Source organism: Dromiciops gliroides, chromosome 4, assembly GCF_019393635.1.
Source record: "Dromiciops gliroides isolate mDroGli1 chromosome 4, mDroGli1.pri, whole genome shotgun sequence".
Taxonomy (NCBI): Eukaryota; Metazoa; Chordata; class Mammalia; order Microbiotheria; family Microbiotheriidae; genus Dromiciops; species Dromiciops gliroides.
In genome coordinates this window covers 301238208-301258521 of record NC_057864.1, presented here as the reverse complement: position 1 = coordinate 301258521, position 20314 = coordinate 301238208, and the positions used below count along the sequence as shown (strand labels likewise).

General features: G+C 35.9%; 1 protein-coding gene across 1 annotated transcript in view; it reads left to right on the top strand.

Moving 5' to 3' along the window:
- Nucleotides 1-20314, top strand: part of LOC122753697 (pleckstrin homology domain interacting protein) — a 181192-nt gene that overhangs the window by 42276 nt on the left and 118602 nt on the right. Inside the window, 1 exon segment of the mRNA XM_044001307.1 lies at nt 1035-1195. Coding sequence (XP_043857242.1) covers nt 1035-1195 — 161 coding nt within the window.

Sequence of the window (20314 nt, the reverse complement as noted above, 5' to 3'; positions counted from 1 at the left end):
GTGGGGGGGTTTTGTATGCCCCGAAGCAAGACATTTTATGGGCCACCTGTCCATCACATATTGCAGTAGTGATTTGAAAAGTATTTGCAAAAAGACCACAACTGCCATGAAAATAAGTGTTAGTTAACACACTAGCATCACTGACGATAAAGTATAATTTCTGTAGAGAACTTGATAAGTTTAAGTGAAATCAACATATACTTTTATACTTGGCAATTTCATTGTTTTGAAATTAAGCTCCTTGACATTTTTTCTTGGAGCTTCCTTCTTTGAAGATTTTGTGAATGTAATTGCTCATGTCAAATTTAAAATCTATGAACTGCTTGCTGCTAATGAATATCATTTAATGTTTTGAAAATAAAAGTCATTTAAAGCCATTCAGATGGCTTTATTAGAGACAGAATATTTAAATTATCATTCCCCTTTGGACTGAATTTGGGTTCTGGTCCTACTCTGCCACTAACTTGGCAAGTGCCTAACTAGGTGATCTTTAAATTTATATGTAATTATACTCTTATAGTTTCTAACAATCTGAGTCTAGAGACCAGGGTTTTTTAGCATCTGTGTAACATTGCTTAATTCTGTTTCTTTCTTTTTTTTCTTTTTTGCTGGGCAATGAGGGTTAAGTGACTTGCCCATGGTCACACAGCTAGTAAGTGTCAAGTGTCTGAGGCCGCATTTGAACTCAGGTCCCCCTGAATCCAGGGCCGGTACTTTATCCACTGCGCCACCTAGCTGCCCCCAATTCTGTTTCTTAATCTGTGGAATATATAGGGTTAATAATTACTGCCTTATCAACTGAACTAATATGAAGATAAATGAAATAACATGTAAAAGTATCTTAAAATGTGTAATGGGTTAGAGTGACTTTTAGTTAGGGGTCTATATAAATGATATGACATTCTATAAACATTTGTATAAAGTAGTAATGAATACAAAACTTCCTTTTGAGTAAGTGTAATCAAAATGTAGTCTTAAAACTAAATCCTGATGTTACTTAGAAATCTTTTCCTCCCCCCCCTTTTTCTTGTTAGCGGATACTTTGTTTTCAAGGAGACTGAATGGGAAGTACAGACTTGAGCGACTTGTACCTACTGCAGTGTATCAGCACATGAAAATGCACAAAAGAATTCTTGGACATTTATCTTCTGTGTACTGTGTAACTTTTGATCGAACCGGAAGGAGAATATTTACTGTAAGTGCTTATTTTATTTATCATTTTTTAAACATTTAAACGATAGGCCAGAGTTCACATCTTAAGTTTTCATATAGCTAAGATGTAACTTAAAATTACTTGAAATTTTTATATCTATATTGATAAATACATGGCAATTGTAACCCTAAAGCTTTTCAGAGTTTTGTTTTATATTTTTAGCTTAAAAGAAAAAGGACATGAAACATTTGAGTATTTGTTGTAAATTGGTTTGTCATAGTTTAAGCTTTGGTATAAAGCATATCCATCCTCATCCAAGACTGTTAGAAATATGTGATAGGTGTATTTATGATCTAATTCACTTCTACATCAAATACATATGGCATTTTGATTAAACTTTTGTAAGGTAGGGAATATGAGCTAGACCTATGATTTTATGAGTTCCCAGATGAGGGAACTCCCTCTGATGATGAAGGGGTTGATATCTTCTCTGTAATTTGTGATTTTATTGAACTGCTTAGAGCACTGAGAGGTTAAGTAACTTGCTCACAGTCCCTAAGTCACTATATTCCAGAAACATTGCTTGAACCTAGGTCTTCATGGCTCTAAGACCAGTTGGCTATCCATTACATCAGACTGCCTCTCATTAAACTCTAGTATATAGCCCAGAATCATTTAAATTGTTTTGTAGCTTGAGGTTTTACAACAGAATTTTATTTCTAACTTCTAAGTATCTCGAGGATTTTTTTAAACTATGTAAATAAAGAGAAATTTAAGATTATTTTTGTTTTGTTTCAAACCTTGAGGAACATCATGTGGATATATTTCTTCTCTATAAAGTTAAAGAAGAATATTTACTGTAATAAAATTTTATCCTTTGTCCTTATTTTTATATTTTTGTTACTCTGCATAGAAACTATGCAAAGTACTTTTTTTTTTTTTTTGGTGAGGCAATTAGGTTTAAGTGACTTGCCCAGGGTCACACAGCTAGTAAGTGTCAAGTGTCTGAGGCCGAATTTGAACTCAGGTCCTCCTGAATCCAGGGCCAGTGTCACCTAGCTGCCCTCTGCAAAATATATTAAAACAATTGCCTATGAATGTGCTCTTCTTGGGTATGTTTCTGATTTTTTTTTTTCAACTTCTGAGAGTGAAGAAAGGGGAGGTTTATTCAGTAGTATTATCTTATGTAAGAGAGTTATTTACTGTGAATGAAATATAGTAGAGCAGCAAATTATTAAATATTACTTTATGGCCTTAAAATGTTGGCTTATTCCTTGGTCTCTGCATTTATTGAAACAGGAAATATTAAAATAAAATTTAAATGGAAATCCCCATTTCTACTTTTGTAGATGAGAGCTGGCAAGGGGATGGCATATCTGTAAATTATAATAAATCTCTTTCTTCAGTTATTGTAAACTGAAACCTGCTTTACTTTTTCTACTTTTCTTTTGTACCCATTCATCTATAAAACAGCTGACTAGCAGGATGTGGATGATTTAACCCATTCCCATTTTTTAAAAAAATTCTGGCACTAATCCAAATAAAAAATGACAATAATCATTTTTAATAATTAGGAAACTAACCTTATTTCAAACAAAATAATAGTGATATTTGCTAAACTTTCAAACAGTATGTCAGATTTCAAAGTGGAAATCAATCTGCTTGTTCTTTATAGTGCTTTTAAAATCCAAGGAATTAATTTACTTGTTTTAAGTTAAAGCATTGTGCCTTGCTCATAGAGGGGGCATAATAAATGGACTTAATTGAAGATACTGTGTGACTCAAATCCAGCAAAGGCTACCAAAATTTAAAATGGCCTTTTCTGATGTATATTATTTGCATCTGAAATCCTCTCAAAATAGTCAAAAACTGAAAGGAAGAGAATTTCATGATTATGCTACTATATATTTTGGCTTCACTTGGTTAACGTAGTATATATTTGGAATTCACTTTGGTTATTTAGTCATTTTAGTTATGTCTGACTCTTGGTAGACCTATGTTGGGGTTTTCTTGGCAAAGATGCTCTCACTTTGTTTAACATAAGACAAAGATAACTATCAAAATTAAGAACAATTGATAGCCCATTAGAGTGCTCATTTACTGTGTTTTCCTGAAATAGACTTAGTACTTTGTGGGAAATTCTCATAACTTTTAAAATATAAGCCCTTGTTTTCCCATCTAATTCAATTTAGAAGTATTATATGTATGATCTTATGTATATACTTATACATAGTTTTTATGTTTATATACACATAGATATTGTATGTATGCTTTAATCAGTCCTATCTTTAAGAAAAGTTTAACTTTAAATAGTTTTATCTTATTTGGAAATTCTGTGGGAAAGAGACAGTAAAAGTAATTTTTTTGAAGTGAATGTTCCATAGGTGCATGAAAAGAGCCAATGCAGAATCAGGATAATCATCCAATACTCAGCTTTCACCTTTTGGGGAACTTGGGGGTATTGGAATGGTGGACAAGAAAACTCATACAATGGCTGCTCTTGGGCATGGGGTAGCAAATATGCAAAGTGAAGAAAAACAAATTTCCACATTGGCTATGTCAAAATAATTTATATCATCCTTTTTGAGTCTGTCATTTCTCAGGCAGATGAGTAATATTCTTCATCCTTACTTCTCTGGAATTATGTGGTTGGGCAGATGTTTTACAACATTGTTATTATGTAAATTGTTCAGGTTCTGCTTATTTCAATCTGTATCACTTCATTACATATCTTCCCAGGTTTCTTCAAAACAATCCCTTTTGTTTATATCACAATAGTATTCTTTGTTTTTTTGTTTGTTTTTTTGGTGGGGCTATGAGGGTTAAGTGACTTGCCCAAGGTCACACAGCTAGTGTCAAGTGTCTGAGGCTGGATTTGAACTCAGGTCCTCCTGAATCCAAGGCCAGTGCTTTATCCACTGTGCCACTTAGCCGCCCTCACAATAGTATTCTATTACATTTATATATTGAATATTGTTTCCCAATTGATGTATTCCCTTTAGTTTCCAGTTCTTTGCCACCACAAAAAAGCTGCTATGAATATTTTCATATTTAAGGATATTTTTTCTTCTTTATCTTTTTGGGGCATAGGCCTACTTGTTCTCTTCCTTATTAAGGGGGCAAAAAAATGATAGGAAGAGAAACCCATATATTAATAGCCTAAAAATATAATTTGATTCTTTAGTGATATACTTCTACTTTTCTCCATTAAACTCAGAACATTATTCTAACTTTTTATTGGTTATTCTCAGGTAAACATTTAAAAATAGTATGTATATTTATAAAAATATATTACAAACATTCATTTTCCATTGTTATGGAATGAAAATAAACATATTTAATGGCTTCTGTGAAGTGCTAGTTTTAGTTAAAAGATCTTTTACTTATGAAGAGCTACTTTTGATTTCCTGGAAGTCTTATAATTGCCTGGATTGGTTGTTGGAAGGTATGTGTTGATAATGTTAGTGTCTGTCAGCTGGAAATCCCCACAATTTGTGGAGTAGCCGAAATAAAGATTAATTAGGTACAGGCTTCAAAATTAAAGATTTCCTTATTCCTTTATATATAAGTTTGAGATAGTGGCATACCATGCTTATTTCCTTTGTATAGGATTACTAATTTTAAAGACATAAATGATAAGTTCTAGGCATCTATTTTAGATACATTTTAAAACTTTTCAAAGGTTGTATTATTTTAGTACTTCTTATTTATTTGTATCAGCAATTATATGTCACCAGCATGCCATAAGAAGACTGAATGAAGCAATGGGGGATGCTTAATATAGAGTAGCTAAGATTGCTACTCTGGGAAAGAGGAGGGGTAGGCAGTCTTTAAGTATTTGAATGGCTGTCAAATGGAAGAGGAATTAGATTTGTTTTGCTTGGCCTTGGGGGAAGACTGGGAGTAATGGGTAAAAGTTGCAAAAAATAAAATTTAGGCTTATTTAAAGAAAAAAATAGTTGTTTTATTGTAGAGGGGATTTTTTTAATGTGTAGGTTGGAATAAATGGGCCTATGAGACTACTTTCAACTCTAGGATACCATAATTTCTCTCCTAGGATGCTTAGGGAAGTATCATTTTGGGTCCACTGGTTCATTTTCCAGAATTCACAAAGGATGGGTTCATGAGGCTTTGTTCTAATTAAATGCCTTTTTCCCTGCCTCCCCATACACTTCCTTTTCTGTCTTGCTTCCCTACCTTGACTCCTACTGTTCCCTGAACTTAGAATGTTCTCTGTTTACTAACCCTCAGTTACCAACCCTCTCTCTATACTAGTTCATACTTTATTCACATAGATTGTGTTATCTTCTCCATATAAACAACCTATTCTTATCCTCCAGTCAGTAATGATACTTACCCTCTTTGACTATCACAGAAATTTATTATGAACTTAGTTCTTTAACACAAGTGTTCTTAGATTTCCACTTCTTACTCTTGAAATCAAATCAGTGTCCCCATTACTTACGGAAAGAGATGTGACATTTGACTTCAATCACCATTCTTGTGATTCCTCAGACCAAAGCTTCTTCCTTGACTTCTCCTTATCTATATATGTCCTCTCTCCCTACTAGCATGCAATAGGATCATTGAAGGCAGGGACTGCTTCACTGTTGTATTTGTATTTCCAGCATTTAGCACAGTGTCTGTACTAGTAGGTGCTACATTTATTCTGTGAAATCAAAGTTGTGAAAGACCCAGGGGGCAATGGAGAAACACCTTAAGCACAGGTTATCTGCAATGTGTTTCCAGTGACCTGTGCAAAGGTAGAGATATCAGGGAGAAAATGTATGATTGGAAAAGGAAGTGGGTTATTCAGGTGGTAAGAGCAAGAGATAAGAGATGGACACCTGAGTACTCTACTAGTATCTGTGGAATAGAAAATAATAATAACTAACATTTTATATAGTGCTTTTAATGTTTTCAAGGCTCTTTATAAGTTTCTCATTTTATCTTCACAACAAGTCTGAGAATAGAGCTATTATCCCTAATTTACAGATTGGTAAACTGAAGCAGGAAGATTAAATTACTTGTCCAGAGTCACATGGCGAGTAAGAGTTTTGTCTAACATTTTGAGTGGATCCTCTTTGGAGGATTTATGGAAGAATATGGACAATAATAGCATACAATTAGAAAGCATAGATGGGTTGTAATTTGTACTAAGAGTGATGATACCTTCTTCAGAGATTTCATTGAAGTATTAAGCAATTTGCATGTTTAATAACCTACTAGTGTATTTTGAGACTCCATAAGGACAGAGGAATTGTGATTTATTTAGTTTTTGCAATATTAATGTTTATTCAGACAATATTTGTTAAGCATTTACTACTCACAAGGCACTATAGAAGGTGCTGGGAATGCAAAGACAAAAATAAGAAAAATGAACCCTACCCTCAAGGATCTTTTATCCCACTAGGAAATATAACATGAAATCAGATAAATGCAAAGCAATTTAATGTCACTGATATATATATATATATATATCTAGGGTTGGAAGAAAATTCAGAGGCCGTCTAGTTTAATTCCCCCATTTTTATGATGAGAAAAATGAGACCCAGCATGGTTAAGCGAACTTGGCCTTGGTCACACAGGTAGTAAGCATCATAGATGGAATTTAAACACAGATCTTCTGCCAGTGTTTTGTCTACTGAACCACAACTAGGAGGATCAGGAAAGACTTGATTAGAGGAAGTATTTCAGATGAGCTTTGAAGAAAGCTAAAGATTTCAAGAAGTTGAGGTTTAAGGAGAAAACACATTCCATAGATGAGTGTGGGGAACAACCTGTGAAAGGACATGGAAGCAGGAGATGGAATGCTGAATTTAGGGCTGGTGGAAAGTGAAGCAAAAATTCTATAGTTTGAAAAATACTGAAAAATCAAACCAAAAGGGTTTTTGTTGTTGTTTGTTTGTTTGTTTTTCCGGGGCAGTGAGGGTTAAATTGCCCAGGGTCACACAGCTAGTAAGTGTCCAGTGTCTGAGGCCAGATTTGAACTGAGGTCCTTCCTCCTGAATCCAGAGCCAGTGCTTTATCCACTGAACCACCTAGCTACCCCCATGTATTTTTTTTTTTAGATTATAGTAGATTAATTAACTTTGAGTTTTTCATTAGATATTATGTTTTTTCTCCTTCTCCTTGCTTGTACCATAGTGGGAACTTAATAAATACGATTGTATTGACTTGATGATGCCAGGGTATGGAAAATTGATAGGCTTTAATTTGTTATTGATTGAAAAGAAACAAAGATAAATTTGGAAGTTGCTTTTTAAAAATCATAATTACTAGTGTCCCTGTAGGTGGCAGCAAACCTTTATTAAATGAATGGGAAATTCTTGAACCTATATTAAAGAAACAACTTAGTTCATTAAAAATGTCTTTTTTGTTTATTTGTTTCTGAGTACCAGATTAATTTAATGCATTATGTCCGTCAATATTTTCTGGATATTTGAAGAATAAAATTCTGAGGATTAGCAAGTGGTATTTTTTAAAAAATAACTTAGTGAGAATTTGGGGGGGAAAGTTTATTGTTCAGGAAAGATCAGGTTCATTTTATTAAAAACCCAACAAACCTTTATTTTGCTTTTCTGGCAGACTGCATTCTATCAGAAAATAGTGGCAAATATAAAGGTTCTTGTTTTGAGACTAATTCTTAATAAAATTGTTTACATTTATAGGCCTATATAGAAGGAATTAAGTGAATCTGTGTTTATTCTGTTATTGTCTACATTATAATATTTGGCTAGCTAGCCAGTTGATCTATTAGATAATAAGCTGTCTTTCTAATTTTTTCATCTTGTTGTACATGGAAACTTGGATAAGTCTATACAGTGGTATTTTGAAAGAGTACAAAACTGTACCTAACCTAAATTAGCTTTAATTATATATATTGGGTAAGAACAAAATATAGGAATAAGCTAACAATTTAATTTTGTCACTCAGTGGGAAGTGAAAAAGGAGCAATATGTGAGTGAAAAGTTTTTATTAAGCATGTATATTTTCATGTGTCAAGGAATCAGTTAATATTAAGATTCCGCTGTATGTCAGACACCTTGCTAAATGCTGGAGATAGAAATACAAAAGAGGCAGTCCTTGCCCTCCTGGAACATAGGAGGAAACAATACTTTTAGGGTACTAGTGACCATGGCAGGGTGTTTTGGTCTCATAATTCACCATGATGATGAATGGAGCCATAAGGGATGGCTTAACTTGTCCTTTGTAGAGGGCAATATTGATGTGCTTCTTTTCTTATAGCAAAAGTTGGAAAACTGGTAGCATGCCTGGAAAGGAAGAAGAGATCTGGGGTAAATTCCCCAGTGGGATGTGAAGTATCCTCTGATTGGTTTGGAATTGGCTAGATACAGTGAACTTGGTGAATTTTTCTGCTTAGTTGCTGATCAGTCATGCAGTTTGGCCCGAAGGCAGGAGTTCTAAAACTTGAGTTGGGGCATTTTCTATAGTGCTCCAGCAGTCTGGAGGTTCTGTAGCTAGGTAGCTCCTGGCTAATTTTCTTGATGCTGAATGAGAAGTAATCCCCTGAAAGAACTGTGCCCTGGGGCTTTGCTTTCTTTTCTTTCTGGAAAGTCCCAGTTTCACCTCTTTCCCTCTCTAGGTCTATAATAAGTATTTATGTATAAGTATAGATAGAATCAAATTACTTCTTCCTTTTCTCCTAGAGAAGGGTATGTCTAATCTGTTCATCATCCCTTTATCTTTTACCTCTGTAGGGGCCAAATTTAATATGGGGAGAGTTAATTGGGTGGCTCACGGTAATATTGGGGTTCAGAAAATGAGGGACCTCTAGGTCCAAAGTTTCCTCCCTTCCATACTGCCTTTTTTAGTTATTTCTCTCAGGCCAATAAGAAAGGAGATTAACAGCATCTTTTCCACAAAAAAATCAGGTTTTATTAATGGGAATAAAATATATAATGAAGGTGAAATTAATAAAGCCAAGGACAGAGGGATGGGGAAGAGAAAAATGGATAAGCTCCCTGGCTCTAGCAAAGACTGACACAATCCCCAAACTTGCTTCCAGCTCAGCTAGTTTGAAGAGCTGGCTTCATTTCTATTAACTCACCACCTGGGGTCTGTAGTTTCTATAGGAGTCAGCTGGGCAGCCCCCCCCCCCTCCAGTCCGCTCCAGGAAGCTCACCAACTGGAAAGAAAGAGCTCAGAGTGAGTGTTCTCTTTTCTACCTTTTCTCTCCCTCCCCAAAAAAGGGAGGTCCTTCAAGTTGCTTGGCCAAGGTGGTCCACCTAGTGACTCAGTAGTCTACAGTCACTCAGGGCAGGCCAGGTGTGGCCTATATCTAATCATCTCAAGTAGGTACTTAGTTGGTTTCTCAAACAATACTAGATCAATCAGGTGGGACCCCTGGACATCTGCCAAATTCCATTATTTTATCACACCTCTAACCTCTTATCCTTCTTCAGACCAGAGTAACCTCACCACTCACCAATGTTTATTATCTTTCCTCTTAAAAAGTAACCTCTTTGGGGACATAGTAAGCAAGTCATCAATTCAGCAAGCATTTATTAAGACCTACTTTGTGCCAGAAACTGTGGTAAGCAAGGGGTTCCAGAGAAATGCAAAAACAGTCCCTGCTTTCAAGGAGATCACAGTATAATGGGTTGGGGGTTTTTGTTATTGTTATTGGTGGTGGTGGTGGTGGTGGTGGTTGGTGGTGAGTTTTTAATTCATTTTAGATGGCTTGAGGACATGCTAGTAGAAACTGAAATTTACTTTCCCTTTTCTCATTTAAAAAAAAAATTCAGACTCCTAAGAACCTTGTATTGAACCTAAGAACTGAAAAGGCAACCTGAATATCACATGAGTGGGAGAAACTTAAGTAGTTTAATTGTTTGGGAGGAGGGGATTAGGAGAAGAAGATTGGGGTCCTGGAGGAGGTAATGTCCAAGCCAACCTATTCTAGTTGGGTAGACTTAGTCCTGTGGGCATCTTCTTGTTTTCATTTAGAGTATCTAATAAAAAACCCTCTGATCTTAATTTGGTTTTCCAAGTAGACTTCCCTACTGGAGAGAGAGTTAAATGTAAATTAAGTTCAATAAAGATTTTTTTAAGCATCTACTATGTGCTAGACATTTTGCTAAGAGCTGAGGGATACAAATAAGAAAAAGAAGATAAAAAGGAGAGTTGGGGTACTAGGTGAGTTAAAGCCTGGCACATTGTGAACCCTCTGTAAAAGAAGGCTTTAGAAGGAGTTTAATGTTACACTTTGCAGTCCTCCATTCAAGGTGGGGGGTGGGGGTTCTAGTATAGTTCAGCTTTGTGAATATGGAAGATATTGTCATGGAGAAGATTGGTGATGTGGGGGTCCTTAGGTATTCTTCTTTAAAGAACACCCTCTCACACAAACTGATTAGAAAAAAAATAGTCATTTATTTAGGGGCTAGAGTAAAAGACACAGACAGACAAACAGAGACACACACACACACACACACACAAGTCAGACTTCTCTCAAGAGGAAATGGTTCAGAGAGACATTCCTTGATATACCTCTCTGTCCCCCAACAGGAGAAAGGCAAAAGTGTTTCTAGATGATAGATGGGGTGATCACCAGAGCCCTTAATGGGGGTAGGTTGGGAGAAGTTGGGTGAGGGGTGGTTATTCTGATTTCTGAAGTTATCTCTCCCCTGGCCCACCTAATGGGCTTATCTATAACCCTTACTTCTCAAAGCATGTCTGTCCTTTAGTTTAGCTTCTCTTTTGTGTGTGTGTGTGTGTGTGTGTGTGTGTGTGTGTGTGTGTGTGTTTTGGGCAGGACAATGAGTGTTAAGTGACTTGCCCAGGGTCATATAGCTTGTAAGTGTCACGTGTCTGAGGCTGGACTTGAACTCAGGTCCTCTTGAATCCAGAGCCGGTGCTTTATCTGTTGCGCCACCTAGCTTGCCCCCCTTTAGTTTAGCTTCTTGAGAAGAGTTAGCCCAGATCCATGTCCTAAAGGACATAGCTGTCCAGTTATGTCCCAGCCTCAACCCAACCCAATAATATGAACCAATTTTCCTAGCAGTTTCAGAATTGTGGAGTTAGCTGATGAAACATTGAAATAAAAGGATTTAGTGGCAACTTTAATCCCCGTCCTGACCATCTACCTCTATTGCAATGTTGAAATTATGAATAGCCCTATCAATCAATAAGTATTAAATACCAGTTCAGTTCTAATGGTTGAGACAAGTATGTAAATATAGACAGAATAAATATAAAGACAATAAATGCAAAGTAATTAACTACAAGAGTTCAGAAAGGAGGACACTAGAAATGTTAATCAGGAAAGGCTTTTTGTAAAAACAGGTTCTCAACCACTAGTATTGTGGATCCCTTTGGCATTCTGATGAAGTGGTCTCACTATAATATTTATATATGCATACAATGAAATACATAGAATGACAAAGGAAACCAGTTGACATATTGTTATCAAAATGTAGATTATACCTTGAAGATTTCTGGCTGCTACTTAAGCCCCTCTGGGTTCCAGAGGGATAACCTCGAAGGTTTACAGTTTCAACTTCACTACTGCTTTCCTTTGTTAGGAACCTGTAACCAGCCCCAATTGCATTTAAATATTTAATATCCATTAGAACTCTTTTTCCTCCTCTCTTCTTCAATATATTTTTATTTTTAAAAAATATTTCCTGAGGGGGCAGCTAGGTGGCACAGTGGATAAAGCAGTGACCCTCAGGAGGAGCTCAGTTCAAATCCTGCCTCAGACACTTGCCACTTACTAGCTGTGTGACCCTGGGCAAGTCACTTAACCCTCATTGCCCTGCAGTGTGTATATCCTGAAGCAGGTAGGTGGCACCTCAGATAAAGTATGGGGCCTGCAGTCAGGAAGACCTGGTTTTAAATCCAGCCCTCAGACACTATCTGTGTAATCCTGTTTGCCTCAGTTTTCTCATCTGTAAAATGAGCTGGAAAAGGAAATGGCAAACTAATCCAGTATTTTTGCTAAGAAAACTCCAAAAAGGGGTTATAGCAAGTATTGGGATTAATTGTTCCTTAAAGGTTTGGTAAAATTGTAAATTCATATGGTCCTGGGGACTTTTCCTTCCGAGTTCATTTATGACTTCGCTTGTTTCCATTGTTTCTGACTCTTAGTGATCCCATTTGGGATTTTCTAGGCAAAGACACTGAAGTGATTTGTCATTTTCTTTTCCAGCTCTTTACAGATGAGCAAACTGCAGCAAACAAGGTTAAGTGACTTGCCCTGGGTCATATAGCTCGTAAATGTCTGAGGCTAGACTTGAACTCTGGTCTACTTCCAAGCCTGGCCTATTTTTCTATGATTTGGTTATTAGAACTATTTCCTTTTCCATTAATATGGGCAGTTTGTAATTTTATAAATATTCATTTCCATTAAATTGTGAGTTTTGTTGGTGTATATATAATTAAGCAAAACAACTAATAGTTGCCTTAATTTCATTATCATTGATGGTACATTTACCTTTTTTATTTTTGATATTGGTAATTTGCTTTTCCTTCCTTGTTAAAACAATTCATATTAACCAGTGTTGTGGGATTTTTTTCCCATAAAACTAGCTTCTAGTTTTATTTACTAGCCCTGTGGTTTTAGTTTCAATTAATTTTTTCCTTTGATTATAAGGATATCCATTTGGGATTTTAATTGGGGGTTTTAAATTTGTACTTTTTCTAGTGTTTTTTGTTGTGTGCCCAATTCGTTGATCTGCTCTTTATTGATGCATGTATTTAGATGAATAATTTTTTCCCTAAATACTGCTTTTGTTGCATCCCACAAATTTTGAAATGTTGTCTCATCTCATGAAATTATGGATTGTTTTTGTGATTTGTTCTTTCACCCATTCATTCTTTAGGATTATATTCTATAGTTGCCAATTAATTTTTTATGCTTTCACTGCCCTTTATTAAAAGTAATTTTATTGCATTATGATGTAGAAAAGGTAATATTTTTACTTTTCTGCATTTGGTTTTGAGTTTTTTGTGCCCATGGTCAGTTTTTGTGAAGATGTCCTGTATACCTGAGGGAAAAGTATATTTAGTTTTCTCCAGAGGTCTCAAATCTGACTTTTTAAAGATTGTATTCATCTCCTTGGCTTATTTCTTTTGTTGTTAGATTTATCTAACTTTCAGGGGAAAGTTGAGGTGTCTTACTAGTACAGTTTTACAGTCTCTTTCCTCCTATAATTAAACTTTTCCTGTAAGAATTTGGTTGTTGTGCCATTTGGTGCATATTGTGTTTGATATTGCTATCACTTCATTGTCTCTGGTGCCTTATTGAAAGATGTTGTTTCCCTGCTTTTCTCTTTTAATTAAATCTACTTTTGTTTTTCCATTGTCTAATGATGATTGCTACCCCTACTTGTTTTTTACTTCAGCTGAAGCATAATAGATTCTGCTCCAGCCACTTATCTTTACTCTGTTTATGTCTCTCTGCTTCAAAAGTGTTTTTTTTTCCCTAAACAACATATTGTCGGATTTTAGTTTTTAATCAGGTTCTGTTTTATGGGTGAATTTTCATTCACAGTTATGATTACTAACTCTGCATTTTCCTCCATCCTATTTTCCTCTGTTTATCTTTCTCTCTTTTTATCCTGTCCCTCATCTAAAAATCTTTTTTGCTTCTGACCACTGCCCCCCATTTCCCTTTCTGTTTTCCCCTTCCCCTCCTACTTCTCCTTTGGGGAAGATAGATTTCTATTACCAGTTCAGTGTGTCTAGTTTTCTTCTTTGAACCAATTCCAATGAGAATAAGATTCAAGCATTCCCACCACCTCCAACTACCTATTTTCCACTCCCTTATAAGAGCTCTCCATTTTGTACCTGTTCTAAGTGTGATAATTTTCCCTATTCTTCCTTTCCCTTCCCCCTTCTCTCAGGGCATCCCTCTGTCTTGCATATTTATTTTTTAAAAACATCATCCCAACATAATTGACTTACTTTCCTGTATACTCTTTCTATGTAGAATCCTTCTACCTGCCTTAATAATGATGTTTCTTGGTAGTTAACATGTATCATCTTCCCATATAGAAAGGTAAAAAACAGTTTAACTTTATTGAGTTCCTTATGATTTCTCTTTCATATTTACCTTTTTATGATTCTCTTGAGTCTTGTATTTGAAAGTCAAATTTCTGTTCTGCTCTGGTCTTTTAAGAATGCTTGAAAGTTCTCTATTTCCTTAACCATAATTTTTTATTTCCTGTGAAGGATTATACTCAGTTTTGCTACATTGGTGGTTCTTGGTTGTAATCCTAGCTTCTTTTTACTCTGAAATATATTCTAAGCCCTCTCTTCCTTTAATATGGTAGTTACTAAATCTTATGTGATCCTTACTGTGGCTCTGCAGTATTTGAATGATTTCTTTCTAGCTCCTTGAAGTATTTTTTCTTTGACCTGGGAGCTCTGGAATTTGGCTATAATATTCCTGGGAGTTTTGAGATCTCTTTTAGGAGGTGAAAGTTATTTTCCCTCAATCTTTTTTTCAGGTCTTTTCAAAAGATATATTTTACATCTTCTTATATTTTCATTCTTTTGACTTTGTTTTATTATTTCTTGATGTCTCATGTATTCCTTAGCTTCCACTTGTCCAATTCTAATTTTTAAGGATTTTTTTTTCAGTGTGCTTTTGTACCTCTTTTTCTATTTGGCCTGGTGAAGCTTAAAAATTCTAACTGTGATGTCTAAAAATCTAATGAGTGGTCTCCTTAAATTAGAAACATATAGCACCAGTCTTTGGGCATTAAGTATTTATTAAAGTATATTAGGGGTTAGTAAAAGGAACAAATGTAGAAAGAAAGGAAAAGGGGCAGCTAGGTGGCACAGTGGATAAAGCACTGGCTGTGAATTCAGGAGTACAAGAAAGAAAGAAAGGAAAAACCCTTCATCCCTGCACCTGAAGCTGCTCCTCTCACCACTTCCAGTGGAAAGGCAGATTCTCGTTCCCTAGAGCAAAAGCTGCCTGTGGGCCTGCCCAGGCTTTGTCAATAATCAAATCAAACAGTGAGAGTTCTTAAAAACATTTCTAAGGGAATTCAAAATCTTAGTCGTTATACATGAAACCTATAATAAAACAAAAATCGAAACATTCTCTAAAACTTAATATTACTACAGTTATTTTTATCTTTGTTTCATTACTTTTTGCATCATCTGCCTAATTATCCTCATGCCATTATGAGAAATTTAAAAATCTAATATAATTGGTAACAGATCTCAAGGCCAAATTCAACACTGTATTTATCATGACACCTGAGATAATTATGGGGGTTACCATAAAAGAACAGAGAAATGATGGGATATGAGCATTCCCACACTTGAGCAATATATACTGCTCTTGCAGGATGCCAGGCTTAAAATAGGTGGATGGGATATGTGTCCATGCCACCAAAGATATTGGAGGAAACTGAGTCAGACTTAATCAGATGCATGGGATAGGGATATAGGAGGGGCATAGAAGCCAGGTGAGAATGAGATGGGTTGGGATGAAAACTTCCAGCCATCTGTACAATATTGTGGGGGAAAAAATTAAACCAAGAGAAACCAACCTCAGCGTTTGTCAAAAGCTGTTCCCTTGGCCATACCTTGACTTCATGCATGTCTCCCCTCATGTGACAGTTCAGTGTCTACTCTTGCATGTATTCCTCTTGTGATCGGATGGCATCCTGGCCATATGGCATCTGATAACTCAGAATGAAGGCAATTAATGTCTTAAATGATAAGTTCCCATAATCCAAGTGGATTTAAAAATTGAGGATAATAATGACCGCAAAAAATGTGAATGTACCTTGACTCAGAATATAATATACAATTATGCAATAATTTCAAATAATTCCCCCTTTTTTTTACTAAGTATACAATTGCTTTTGTGAAAAGTCAGAACATATTTAAATACAAGTTAAAACACAACACAATCTTTTTTGGGGGGGGGGTGAGGCAATTGGGGTTAAGTGACTTGCCCAAGGTCACACAGCTAGTAAGTGTTAAGTGTCTGAGGCCGGATTTGAACTCAGATACTCCTGAATCCAGGGCCGGTGCTTTATCCACTGTGCCATCTAGCTGACCCTCAACACAATCTTAAAGAAAACTTTTTTCAAGAAAACTTTTACAAATATTCCCCTCTTTTTTTGAATATGCTTATCAAAAATAGTACTTCTAGAATCAATTTACACTTCCCATGGCAACCAATTTGCCAGAGAAATGCTTTATAGAGTTTAATCAAATAATCAGTTGAGAGAAAAAAAATAACAAAAACAAACAACTCAGAATATGGGAGCACAATACTCCCAGAATTAACATTGTATTATGAAATCAAAACCATCTTGCATTGTTTTAAAATAGAGATAAACAAATACAACAAAATGCACAAGGAAGAATAAAAGACAATGAAGTTCAAATTAGGGAAATCTAAATGAATGTGAACTTAACATTAATAAGAGTATTACAAAATATAAACTTGATCACATGAATATAAAGCTCTTGCAAATATTCTCCTTTTTTTTTTAAAAACTAAGTATAAAACACAATCTCAAAAGCATGAAAATCTCTATGAAAATAAACCCATACTATTAATTTCAAAATGTAGATGTAATAGCATAGAAATCCTATGTAACCTCTGAACTGACATTATTTCTCTGAGTGAATTTAGAACTTTTGATTCCGATATCTAAAATCCCCAATACTCATAATAATACCTTGCTGCTTGCTTCTACATTTTTGTGAAATATGTCTTCTTGAAATATGATTATCATTGTCATTTTTATTCAGCTTAAGTTTGTCTTCTTTAACCCCTCTATATTGTGTGTTGGTCCTTTCATAATACAAATGCTTTATAAGGTTACTAATTAAAGACAAAGGCAGATTAGCAAAATTATGAACAAAATGAGCATATCTGGAATTTAAAGGGTTTTTGAAGGTTGGTTTGGAAGATCCATAGCAGGTTGAGTCAGAATTACAGCCAGGCTGGGGAAGGGCTGAGGCTGACAGCTTCAGCAACTGAGTAGAAGCTGCAAATGCAGGTAGAGAAAGCTGTGCATGCTCAAGATCAGGACCTGAGGAGGCTGGATTAGATCTCTGGACTTCCCTGGCAGGAGGATCAAGGGGCATGGCCATGGGAGGAGTAGGAGATGGTGCCAGAAGAGGGGGAGGGGGTGGGGTCCTGAGACAAGGGGGCAGGACCTCCTCTCCCATGTGGTGCACAGCCGGGGAATCAGGCTTGGTTTTGAACTCATGTCTGGTTTCCCTTCCCCCACTGCTTCTAGATGTGGTTGGGGTGTTGCCTCCAGGCATGCAAAAGAATGGAAACTCTTAGCATTAGAATTTGTAAAAAATGCAAGAGTCAGAGGTTTCCCTGAAAAGTCATGGTTGGAGATGTTTATATTCCCTTGTGTGAGCACCTTGCTAGCTCTTCTAACAAAAATAAAAAGAAAAATAGAAAAACCACAAAAACAAAGCACTAACATGATCTTATCCCCCATTTGTCTGGTTAAACGGACTAAAATCAGAAACAAGGTACTTAGGGAGTTGAAAAAACCCATTTGAAAATTTAAAGGGAAAACAGCCAATACTTAGCAGTACTTTCCAATTTAAGGGGACACGGGAGGGGAAATCATACCCAACTGGAAGATCAGAAGACGGAGGTTCAGTTTTCCTCTTTGTGGTCAGCCATCTCTAGGGGGTTAAAATTCTTGCTATACTATCTAAAATCTAATGAATGGTCACCAATAAATTATAAGCTTTAACAAGAGTATTTAAGTGTTTAAGTATTTATTAGAGAGCATTAGGATCAGAGAGAAAGGTAAAAATCTTAACTATTTCTAAGAGACCCATCATCCAACCCACCATGGTGAGGTCAGGAACCAAAAAAGGAAAAAGCCCTCTGCCAGCCTCCGCTTCCTACTTCATGTCCTCTTCCAGAAATGGGAGGCTCCTCATGTTGATTGGCTGGTAGCCTTGATAGGCAGTACTCATGAGCAAATGGTCACTTCCTGACACCAAAGACCTTGACCACATGACTTGCCCTCAGACGCCTTCTCCTCATGGCAGAGCTTTCCTACAGTAGCTCTCCAGCAGGTGGCAGTCATTCCAATCATTACAATACATATCCTACCCACAGCTAGGAAAGGTATATGTTGCTTCTTTTTTTTTAATGGTTTTTCAGGTAACATTCATTTTGAATTTATTAAGAAATAATGTAATGTGTTGTTCTCAACCTGATTTTTGCTAGTGATTTCTAATTTTCTCAGGAGTATTTATATGAAGTTATTTGTTAAGTAATTTGTTTCTGAAAAACCAGAATCCTACAATATGTTATTTACAGGAAACACATTTGAAGCAGATACACACAGAGTAAAGGTAAAAGGTTGGAGCAGAATATATTATGCTTCAACTGTAGTGAAAAAACAGGTAGCAATCCTCATGTCAGACAAAGCAAAAGCAAAAATAGGTCTAATTAAAACAGATAAGGAAACTATATCTTGCTAAAAGGTACCATAGACAATAAAGCAATATCAATACTAAATATATATGCACCAAGTGGTATAGCATCCAAGTTAGAGGAGAAGTTAATGAGTTACAAGAGGAAATAGCAAAACTATACTCAGCATCCCCCTCTCAGAACTAGATAAATCTAACCACTAAATAAATAAGGAAGAAGTTAAGAGGTGAATAGAATTTTAGAAAAGTTAGATATGATAGACCTCTGGAGAAAATTGAATGGGATAGAAAGTAATATACCTTTTTCTCAGTGGTACATGGCACCGACACAAAAATTAATCATGTATTAGGGTACAAAACCCTCACAGTCAAATGTAGAAAGGCAGAAATAGTAAATGCATCCTTTTCAGATCATGGTGCAGTAAAAATTTCATGTAATAAAGTTCCATGGAAAGATAGATTAAAAATTAATTAGAAACTAAGTAATTTGTTTCTGTCTTATCAAATACTATGTCACTGAATTCTATTGCATTTGTTATAATGGAATCAAAGATCTCACTTTTCCTTCTTTTCCCCCTCCCCCCCAAATATATTACTTCTTCTACTCTTTCAACCAAATCAGCCCTGATCTTTGCTCATACTTTGACAAATGGTCCCTTGACACATTCCTCTTGTTTCATTTCATTTTCCCAATTCTAACTTCTTCCTTACACATTCATCTATGTATTTTTGGTATTCTACTTTAATGTGTCATTAGTTGCTACCTTATAATACCCTGCCCCTGATTATTATTTTTTTTTAACTCTGACCTAGGTTTTTTCTGGTTCCTACTGTATCTAATTTCTTTGCTAATGGTAGTTGGAGAAAATAATGAAATCTGCTGATTTCTTAAATAACAAAAAACAAAAACTTATGCCCTCTTATTTGACACTTGCCTGGTTTTCTTCATGCATCTTTTGGTTCCTTTATCTTCCTGTCTACTATTTATCTATTTATCCACCTTCAGCATATCTGTATTTAAAATTTATTTCTCACACCACTCATTTTCACTATCAACAAATCCAGCAGATGGTTTTTCTAGTTTCTCTCACATCTTTACTTGCAACCCAGTTCTGTGTAGCTGGCCAAAGGCAATCCAGTTAGATCTCTTCCTACTTCATTCTGGGTACAGTTCATCCACTGTAGCCTTTGTTCAAGGCATGATGGCCTGATTCAATAAACTGCCTGCCTAGATGCATCTCATAAGCTGGCTATAAACTATTTAATAATGCAAAAACACTTCTCTTTAACATCAGTGTTCTATGAAGGATATTATATCACTGCAGATTATTGAATGTTGTTGTTTGTCCTTCATTCTCGAAGAGGACCATGACATTGGGAGGTGATGTCATGAATTGCTGTGAATTGGATTTAAGTAAGGGAGGTCTGTGCAGTCACCAGCCTTACTCTGCTCCAGAGTCATCTGAATCCAGTGGCAAGATATATAGCAGGATGATTGGAGGTGGCCCTGGATGTTTAAGGCAATTAGGTTTAAGTGACTTGCCCAGGGTCACAATGCTAGTAGATGTCTGAGGTCAAATTTGAGCTCTGGTCCTCCCAACTTCAGGGCCAGTGTTCTGTCCACTGTGGCACCTAGCTGCCCCAGATTATTGAATACCATTTCCTCAGAGCAATAAAAATGAAGCTCAAAGGGTGATGATGCATTAGTGGACATAAGCTGCCCACAGCATATTGCTTATGAGAACA